Source organism: Clupea harengus, chromosome 16, assembly GCF_900700415.2.
Source record: "Clupea harengus chromosome 16, Ch_v2.0.2, whole genome shotgun sequence".
Taxonomy (NCBI): domain Eukaryota; kingdom Metazoa; phylum Chordata; class Actinopteri; order Clupeiformes; family Clupeidae; genus Clupea; species Clupea harengus.
Genome location: NC_045167.1, coordinates 2,300,814 through 2,311,207, shown reverse-complemented (window position 1 = coordinate 2,311,207; position 10,394 = coordinate 2,300,814). Strand labels below are relative to the sequence as shown.

The 10,394-nt window shown below is 42.0% G+C and overlaps 1 protein-coding gene across 1 annotated transcript; it reads left to right on the top strand.

Moving 5' to 3' along the window:
- The first annotated feature begins 2,010 nt into the window (after nucleotides 1–2,010).
- Nucleotides 2,011–10,166, top strand: fshr (follicle stimulating hormone receptor). The gene is made up of 9 exons (XM_031582721.2): nucleotides 2,011–2,561; nucleotides 4,434–4,505; nucleotides 7,073–7,147; nucleotides 7,383–7,457; nucleotides 7,674–7,748; nucleotides 7,905–7,979; nucleotides 8,147–8,215; nucleotides 8,741–8,815; nucleotides 9,259–10,166. Exons 1-9 carry the CDS (start codon nucleotides 2,278–2,280, stop codon nucleotides 9,470–9,472), a joined length of 1,014 nt encoding a protein of 337 aa, XP_031438581.1. The 5' UTR covers nucleotides 2,011–2,277; the 3' UTR covers nucleotides 9,473–10,166.
- The last annotated feature ends 228 nt before the right edge of the window (nucleotides 10,167–10,394 follow it).

The window sequence follows — 10,394 nt, the reverse complement described above, 5'->3', positions numbered from 1 at the left end:
ACCATCTTATGCAGCAATCCTGGGGCTCTATACCATGGACATTGGAAGCCATCAGGACCGCCTTGTTGTCCTGCCACTTCGTTACAGCAACCTGCGATTGTTTGCTGACCAGCATTTCAGACGCACCTCTTCCTTTCTTTTGCATTTGTTTGTCATCTGACAGCTTTGCTTTGCAAATAGCAGGCACTCTATTTTTCATAATGGTCCCTGTACCCAGGAGACCATTTGCCTGTAAATTATGTAATAATTTTACAGAGGTGAAATACCGGTCAAAATACAGGTGAGTCCCTTTGGACAGAGATTGTGCCATCCGAGCAACTGCATTGCCTCCGATTCCCAGCTTCTGGTCAGTAAATGTATTCTGGCCCTTGTACACCTCATAGTCCAGCACCAGGCCATTGGGACTGGCAAGCACAAATGCTTTAAGTCCTGTAGGGTTTGGCCTACCTAGGCACAAACTGCCTAACAGGACACCGGCCGGTAAACGGAATCATCTGCTCATCCACACAGGCCTTGCATGGTCTAGGCAGATTTAGGCAGCCCTGTTGGACTCTGTTTAGGAGAGGTCTCACCTTCCAGAGGGCATCGTTCTTCTTCTCCTCATCAGAGACATCAAGATCATTGGGGACTTTGATTGACTGCCTAATCTTAAAGAATCTGTCTCGACTCATGGAATCAGATACAACTGGCACCCTCGTCTTTGCCGCCCAGTACATCCGGATCCTTGGGTATCTAAGACATGACATGTACATTGATGTGCCAAAAAAGGTTTTCAGCTCCTCTGGGGTGGTTTTTAAACTGCCTCCAGAGATGAGCACCTCCCGCTGGTTTGTGTTTGTTGTCAATATATTTCTCATTTTGTGGACTTGGACTGTGGACTTTGTAGTGGCTCTTGTGGTGTTCTCAGTGGGTTATGCTGGTAGAATTTTCAGCTATTCCAAACAAGATTTCCAGCCCACTCAAATCTATATGGCATTATGGTATCCAATTTGACAGAAATGTGTCTGGTAACAAGGTCTGAAGGCATTTCCTTTTGCCCCAGTCTGGTAGGTAGCTAGCCTTATGTGCTTTAGCTGCCCCAGTCTGGTAGGTAGCTAGCCTTATGTGCTTTAGCTGCCCCAGTCTGGTAGGTAGATAGCCGTATGTGCTTTAGTGTAGTTGCCCCAGTCTGGTAGGCAGCTAGCCTTATGTGCTTTAGTTGCCCCAGTGTGGTTGATAGCTAGCCTTATGTGCTTTAGTTGCCCCAGTCTGGTAGGTAGCTAGCCTTGTGTGCTTTAGTTGCCCCAGTCTGGTAGGTAGCTAGCCTTGTGTGCTTTAGTTGAATTCACCTTGAGAGCCTGTGGGTTAGGGTGACCAGACGTCCCCGGTTTCCGGGGAGAGTCCCCGTTTTTCGTTTACAAAGATAAGAATATTACACTGTTTTCCAGGTGTTTACGTGTCTGAACTGAAAATGTCCTCGGATTTCTTCTCAGAAATCTGGTCACCTTACTGTGGGTGAATATGAATGCACTTGCTATCTTTTCTGGAACAGCTGAAAACCCACTCAGAATGCACCCAGCATAACCCATCAATAACACAATACTCACACCAAATTGGGGCCCTGTGTGTGGGGAAACACTGTCTTCAGGGCCAACTGTTGTGTAAATACAAGAAAGCTCAACTGAAATAAAAGAAGACACGGTTCACTTATAACACTAAGAATACAAATTACTATAAAATGACTTAACACACCAAGCAGCCACTCCAGTTGCTTTAAAAGAGATCTCAACAAAGGTGGTTGAGTAACAGAGTTCTTATAGGACACTGAAGCGAAAAATTAATTAATTATAATCATTGTATCCATCAAAATGAACATTTTTATTATTATTATCATTGAAAGGTAACTACATATCAATACCAAATGCTGCAAATATCAAACTAACTAAACGTGTGTGTTAAATGTTTTTCAGTACACAGTTCAAAATGAGAGCATAACAAAGAGTACAGAAATAAGTGAATGAAAGGGGCGTGTAGGCAGGGAACACGCGGAAAACAAAGGAGAGAGAATGTTCAAGAAGATCACGCACGCCGTATCGTATCAGCAGTCTTCTTTCTCAAGGTCTCCCATGGCTTCAGCCGACACAATCCTGCCCACCCTCAGTTGCTCTGCTCTTAGAGACCCCCACCACAGCTCCAGTCCTTAAGAGAAACCTTCTGATCAAGTATCGTCTGCCAACCCCTGGGACCCTACATCTCTATGATTAGTGAACTGGATGTTTACAGTGGCTCCATGGCTTGATGCAAAGGGCTTCCAGAAAAGAGCATCTTCCATATCTACACACAGAGCTGGAAACGACCAGATACATCCTCTCAGCAGTGAAGGAATTTCAACTGAACATCACAATGAAGAATGTGGTGGTGGTGGTAGTGATGCTGGGGCTATCTTTGATGGGGCTCAGAAGTTCAGCCAACAGCACACTAGCAAGACCTCATCCCTGCTTGTTCGATGGAGAATCATTCTCGTGTTTGAACAAGGAGGTTCAAGAGATGCCTACCGACATCCCCAAAAACACAACCTACATGTAAGTAGACATGAAAACACACACACACACACACACACACACACACAGCATACAAAACTCAAATCTCATAAATTAATTTGTATTGTGTTGCATGCTAAACATTTTAATTTTTGTAATAAATATCATCAAATTGGAGGAGAGGAAGGATTTGACCATAACCTGAAGAACAACAAATAAGATAGGATACATAGAGACTACAATGGTCTAAGTGTATAGTACTGGACTCTAGAGTGGTCATTCAAATTTCCCCAAACCAGTGAACTACATTCACATTACAGTCACATGCATATTTTCATAATATGAGGTTTCTATTTTTGCCTGGGTTGTTGTGATGGTCATCAGATGTTGAGAGTTATAAAATGTTGCCTTTGTTGACAGTGATAGATACTTTATGTAATCTCATCAAGGTTATGGGAGCTGATGAAACATGGACTTGGCCTTGAGTTAAGTTTAAATACATGGGCAGGCAGGGGTCAGTGGGAGTTTTTATCAGTGACTACAATCAAAGTCAGCTCGCCTCCAAACCTATTGAATGGACATACGTCTCTGATCTGGGACCTGCTCATTTTAATGTAAATCGTGTTTTTGCTGTTTAAATGACCTGTACATGATTACTTCTGTAACAATCACTGCATTTGCTTTGTTCGTTTGATACATGTAGTCTTGAAATGGATGCTCTGTTGCTACATTCACTTGCCATGTGCTGGATATATGTTTGTTTGTGTGTGTGTGTGTGTGTGGCCAGGTCTCAAGCTGCTGAATTCAGCCATGTTTTACCAGGAACACAGAGTCCTGCCCTGATACCAGTTGATACACAGAGCGAGAGCTGCAGCTGGCTCTCCTCAAGACAGAGAAACTCAGACGCAAGCAAGAGTTGACACATGAGCCAGTCCAAGTGTCCTTTCCCATGGGCTGGGGTCAATGCAGAGGGGAAGGCTCACACATTCTTAGGTCTTACTGTTCATGATTCAGGTACTAGAAGTTTGTACAGCAGCCCCAATGTGGACTCGGTTGAAGAACAACATGCACCAATACTGAAAACTGAACATAGAGGAGGAGGATGTGTGTGTGTGTGTGTGTGTGTGTGTATGTGTGTGTGTGCGTGTGTGTGTGTGTGTGTGTTTGCGTGTGTGAGTGTGTGTCAGAGAGAGAAAGGATGAATTGTTATAGTCTAGCAGTTGGATGGTTAAAGAGGTCTTCAGAGAGCACAAGCAGTTTATACTGTATCTTTACACTGTATCAATGGAATGGAAAACAGGAGGTGGTGAACACTGTGTAACTCATTAACCACCACTATGTGCGAAGGCTTAACTCAAGGCCTACACGAGGCAAACGTGGAGTAGGACAGTACAGAACAGGCTGTCTGTGAGTGTCTGTGTAGCATTATGGCACCCTGACCTTCGAGCACCTGCAGAGGCAGAGTTTTTTTGCCCTAAGAGGTAAGGCAGTTCCCTTCCCCTTTGGGTTGAACTCAGCCATCAGAAGAGGTGCCTACATTCCCTTCGTTGCTAAGTCAAATGAATAACTATAAAAGAAATAGAAAAGACCAATATAGAGTAAATTAAAGTAAAAATTACATTAGAAAAATAAAAGAAAAAACATCAAACTCTCAGAGGCACTCTTCGGGTTGACTGTTGTCTTAACTTCAAAGGAAAGGACACTTGATTTGAAGTTAGAAATGTAATTAAAAGAGGATATTCAGTATCAAGTTAGTTTAACTTATATTGACATCCCATTACTTTAGCTATAGGGACCATTCAAGTTGTTGAATAAACAAAGCTATGGCAGTGAGAGAGACAGTTGGAGCCGTTATCCTTCTCCTTGTATGACAATATAACTAATTGTCTCTAAATCTCTTTTATTTCTTGACAGGGAATTCAAGCTAACCCGCCTCATTGCAATTCCAAAGAGAGCCTTCTTTGGTTTACAACACCTACAAAGGATGTAAGTAATGCAACGAAAACTAAATCACTTTAGACTTCAATGAGAAATGTTTGTTTGTTTGGGAGGGGAAGGAGAATTTGATGTGAACTCGTACAACAGCCCAATAACCTTAGTTATTATTAGGTTAGTTATTAGCTTAGTTATTATTTGTTTAGTCTTTATTGGGTATGTTTTGTCTTTAATACAGCACATGCTGTTTGGAAGATGTCTCAAATACAATAGATATGAATCACAGAAATCTTGAGAACAGGAGTCTTTCTCTCTCTCTCACACATACACTCTCATTAATATGTGTGTATGTATTATATGAAAAGGCCTCATATTTCTGAATCTTCGATTGAAAATGCTAAATGGTTCAAATGTTTAAATTCTAGCGTGATGAGTCTTAGAGGTATTTTAGAGGGTTGAATGCCATGCAACCTGGGGCACCCGAAGATGGGGGGGGGGGGGCTTCAACCCCCATTGCACATTAGGTTTATTAGCAATATACAATTTCTCAGCTGTTTGCAATAAACAAATTACACAAGAACTGTGTAAGTAGTTCAATGAAACTAATATTACAAGGGTTTTTATCCAAATTCAACACCAAATGCTACTTTTAATGACTACTGCGGTCTAAAAATTATTCGACCCCTTCATGACAAGCATCTTCAGTACTTAGTAGAGCACCCTTTTGCTGTTATGACCTGCTGCAAACGTGATGCATAGTCAGACACCAGCTTCTGACAGCGTTCCTGAGGAATCTTAGCCCATTCCTCATGGGCAATGGCCTCCAGTTCAGTAATATTCTTGGGTGTGCGTTTTGCAACCGCCTTCTTCAAATCCCACCAGAGATTTTCGACGGGGTTCAAGTCAGGCGACTGTGACGGCCACTCTAGAATCTTCCATTTATTTTTCTGAAACCAAGCCTTGGTGGACTTTGAGGTGTACTTGGGATCATTGTCCTGTTGGAAGGTCCAATGACGCCCAAGCTTCAGCTTCATCACAGACGGCATGACGTTTTTTCCTAAGATTTCCTGATACTTCACTGAATCCATCGTGCCCTCCACACACTGCAGGTGCAAAGCAGCCCCAGAGCATCACTGAGCCACCGCCATGCTTCACTGTAGGCAGGGTGTTCACTGAGCCACCGCCATGCTTCACTGTAGGCAGGGTGTTCACTGAGCCACCGCCATGCTTCACTGTAGGCAGGGTGTTCTTTTCAGCATATGCTTCATTCTTCTTCCTCCAGACATACCGCTGATCCATAGGCCCGAAAAGTTCCAGTTTTGTTTCATCGCTCAGAACAGAATTCCAAAACTTTAGTGGCTTATTTATATGGTTTTCAGCATATTGGAGCCGACTTTTCTTGTGCTTTTGGGTCAGTAGTGGTGTGCGTCATGGAGTCCGGGCCTGGAACCCTTCAGTGTTTAGTATGCGCCTTACTGTGCAAACTGAAACCTCAGTGCTGGCTGCCACCAAGTCTTGCTGCAGGTGTTTTGCAGTCACTCGAGGGTTTTTGACCACTTGCCTCCTCAGGAATCTGGTGGCAGCCGCTGATAGCTTCCTCTTTCTGCCACGTCCAGGTAGTCTAGCCACTGTTCCTTCAACTTTGAACTTGCGAACTATGCTTCCAACTGTATCTCTAGGGACATTCAGTGCTTTTGCTTGTTTGAGCTCCTTCTCTGAACTTTTTGGACAATTATTTTGACTTCTAACATGCAATCAATCGTCACTCTCAACAAACCCCTAGTCAGTCCAGGTATTTATCTGTTCTATCTCAAGCACACCTGAACTAATGAAGCCCTTGATTAGTTGCACCAGGTGTGCTTGAGACAGGGGGTTGAATAATTGTGAGACTGCAGTAGTGATTAAGAGTAGCATTTCGTGTTGAATTTGGATGAAAACCATGGTAATATTAGTTTTTTGAACTATTTCAACAGTTCTTGTCTACTTTGTTTGTTGCAAACAGCTGAAAAATTGTACAATTTGCCAATAAGCCTAAAACGCAATAGGGGTTGAATCATTTGAATTGCAACTGTATCTATGTTAATCAACAACACCATCCACACTATGTCAACACAGAGAGAGGTTAACTGTTAACTGCTGCAGCAGTAACCTAGCCCACTTCTTATTTACAGTTTTTCTATGCAGATAGATAACTTCCCATGTCTATGGGGATCCCCTGCTCTTAGCTCATCCATAGGTCTATACTGAACTCTGGATGAGAATAAGCAGAAACACGTTCCTTCTCCGTAAAGAGTGAGAGCAAACCACACTTAAAAGCCTTCACCGCATCCTCAGCACTGGCAATGGATAGAACATGTCATTTCATGTATCTTAATCTGGTTTGCTTGTGTTATGACTAAAAGGAAGAGGGATTGGGTGGAATGACCAACAGAGTTCACTTGAGTGTAAAGCACAATTTCTTTGTAATGTAAATACAAACTGAAATCTGTTTCAGTCTCAAACTGTGGGGAAATGGTATAATTAGCTGCATGAATCCAGATTTTCTCTGCGTGAGAAGGCCTAAGGCCTGTTTGCAGCTCATTATGTATGAGGGTAACACTTGTGTTCCTGTCCTTCAGAGTGGTCTCAGAGAACGGATATCTGTTGCAGATCAGTGATTTCTCCTTCGCCAACCTCTCCAGCCTAACAGAGATGTGAGTTGAGTGAGTTCACCAAAATGCCACTCTCAGCTAGCTGTTCTAACAGACAAACAGGCTAACAGACAAACAGGTCTGTCACACAAACGCAACTTTACTGACTAAGCTGAGTATGCTATTTAGCTGTCTCATGACAACCCCAAATGTGTCTTCTTTTCTCAGTGAAATTGAAAGGGAATACATCTTTGGCGGTTAGGTTCATCTAAAGACCTATCTGCTTTTCTGCCCACAGAATAATAACTAAATCAAAAAACCTCGCCATCATTCACAAGAATGCCTTCTGGAACCTGCCTAAGCTGAAATATTTGTAAGTACCATTATTACTCCCAGTTAAATATGATACATTTGAAATGGTTTTGGTTCGTCAGTATGACAATGGCGCCATCTAGAGGTTATGTGTGTGAGCTTTGGTGAAAAATACCAGCTAATAACGATAGATATCATAAACATTCAAATGTTCTCTCAAGATCTCCCAGTCTATGTGATTGTATATGTGTGTGACTTTATGCCCTCTGTCCTTCAGGTCCATATCAAACACTGGACTGAAAAAGCTGCCTGTTTTCTCCAGGATTAACTCAGTTGTGCTGGAGTTTTTGCTGTATGTTGACCCTCCCAGAAACACTTCCACTCCTTTACACTTAAGGTTTAGGGTCAAACTAAAGACCCTTGACCATCCTACTCAAAATACACAGATAAGTTAAGACAGTTGTAGATCTATAAAAATGTACCCTTTTTTTGTTACTTCCACTGCCAGTATCCTCCAGGACAACATGGACCTCAAGGTCATCCCTACCAATGCATTCTTGGGACTGAGCATGGCCTCAGAGCTGTAAGTGTCTGCTGGTCTCTTCCAGAGGCCCACAAACAAACACAGTTTAGCTTTATGAAGCACATCATAGGGATGACATGCCTTAAAATGTATCATGTACTGTAGATAATTAATCAAATAATTACTTTTGAAATCTAATTTTTCTCTGTGTGTTGTCCACCTAACAGCAGGTTGAGTAATAATAATATCACCAACGTGGAGAGCTATGCTTTCAATGGCACTAAAATACAGAGATTGTGAGTAGGAGACATTTTTCATTCCACTAGACAAATCTAACTTGACATCTTATTTCTTACACTTCTTGTTACACTACATAATGAGGCTATGTAAATCTGTGCACCCCATTAAACTGTGGCAATTACCTGCATATAGCATATATATATATATATATATATATATATATATATATATATATATATCTGAACAAAGAGAAGGATCGAGAGGGATAGAGAAGGATATTGCAACATATAGCAAACACTGCCATACATACAACATATTTTATGATCAACAATTCACATTGTAGACTTCTGCAATACAATGAATGCTAATAATGCCAATAAAGTTTAAAATGAAAACCATTTTGTCTGCTAAGCCTCATAAGCAAACTCTTATTCGCTCTGTGATGTATTTAATTATGCTGTGCTGGTTTCTTTAAAAAAATTCACACAAATCTCACATTCAGGAATGTCGTTCTATTTACCAGTGAATTTTCATTAATTCTCTCCGTCTCTCTATCACACACACATTTTGTATCTCTCCAGGTCTCTCATGGGAAACAAAAATCTCAGCCACATAGACCGAGACGCCTTCTTGGGAGCTGAGGGTCCTAAATCTCTGTAAGCATTATTGTATCTCTGTGTCAACAACCTCAGCCAGTCAGCTGGGAACCTCTCTTCCCTCGTCTATCTGGCTCAACTGGTACAAGAGCTGTTGTTTCTGCCCAATAATCAAAGACCCGGCTGCAGGTTCTGTCCTCCACATCGAGAACCAGTGAACAGAAAACTCAATTTTCAGTGGAAGATTTTAGGCATTGCCTTCTGGGACACTGTAAACTCATATCAATGTAATACAGTTCACAATCCAGTGAAGTTACCTTACACATACTTAGGGATGCCACTGTTGAGTCACGGGTATACAGATGTCCAATTTAATTTATAGTGTCAAATTTAAATGATAGGCAACTTAAATGAAACCTTGATTAAAAAAAACATTTGTGCTTCATTGCTTTAGAACAGAAATGATTATGCCGAATCCTCCACATCCGTTATGTATTCCACAGAGACATCTCAGACACCTTGGTTGACCTTCTGCCACACAGCATGCTGAGGACCCTCCGGAGTCTGGTTGCCATCTCTGTCAAATCCCTGAGAATTCTACCCAGCCTAAAATTCTTTCCAGATCTCATAGAAGCCAACCTCACATATCCCAGCCACTGCTGTGCCTTCGCCGACTTCAGGAAGAATAGGTCTGTCCTCTTTTTTTCATTATCATAGCAGAGCTTTTCTGCCCCAGAGGCTTTCACCAGCCTTGTGTTCCTTATCTGGCCAAACCTGGGTGATCTAGTGCGCGTGCCAAGGCTAGTTGCGTCCCCATTGTCACTTCAGAGGCTTGATCGTTCCTTCCCCCGGCTACCTTGGGACTTGCAGCCAGGGGATTTTGGCCCAACGATTACCCTTGGGCCAAGCAGGGCTAACTGGTGCTTGAGGCGTGTCAAGGTGAAAGGCGGGTTGAGCGGAGTCAGGTAAAAGAGGTTCAGCGCCAGAAGAACTTAACTTGTAACAGTATCAAATTAACCTACATGCTACCAAAAAACATTAACAGATAATTATCGTTGGAGCTGGTCAGCACACAAAAATCAGGTCTCTGCTTAATATTTAGGCTAATAAAATTGCAATTGTAGCTTGATGAAGTACGGGAGACTGCTGAACAACCAACACGATTGTATTACTTTTGAAAGATTTGGTTCTGACTTGGTTAATGGGCATAAAAGCTACGAAATTTCGAGGTTGCACGACTGCCGGGGGGGTTACCATCAATTACAACCCAGGTGTGTTACAACTTAAAAAGAAGTGAACTTGCCCTGGCTGTGTTACATGACACAGGCAGGCTGGAGACATGGTGCTGCAATGCTGCTCCAGCCACGTTATGAATAACCTTGCGTTAACATTTTAAATTGACTCTTGATCAATGAATTGTTAATATCAACATATTTTAGTTCAAAACTCAGCGGTCTCAAATGAACACAATATGTATGGATGTTTAATTAACATCAATTCCTGTTTGATTGTTGAAGCTGATTTATTGCAATGAACAATTAGCATGCTATTCGAGCCAAGGAATGCTTTAAACAGACTAACGTGAACTTTACTCACGTAAACACTTGAGACTAACTTGCAATCTAACGTTAACTGTAGC

What these genes read in the sequence shown, in the direction of transcription:
- fshr (XM_031582721.2), top strand. Translation starts at nt 2,278, where the DNA reads ATGCAAAGGGCTTCCAGAAAAGAGCATCTTCCATATCTACACACAGAG. An exon ending in CTGCCTAAGCTGAAATATTT is followed by an intron (nt 7,458 to 7,673) that starts GTAAGTACCATT and finishes TCTGTCCTTCAG; the next exon opens with GTCCATATCAAACACTGGAC. An exon ending in GCTGAGGGTCCTAAATCTCT is followed by an intron (nt 8,816 to 9,258) that starts GTAAGCATTATT and finishes TGTATTCCACAG; the next exon opens with AGACATCTCAGACACCTTGG.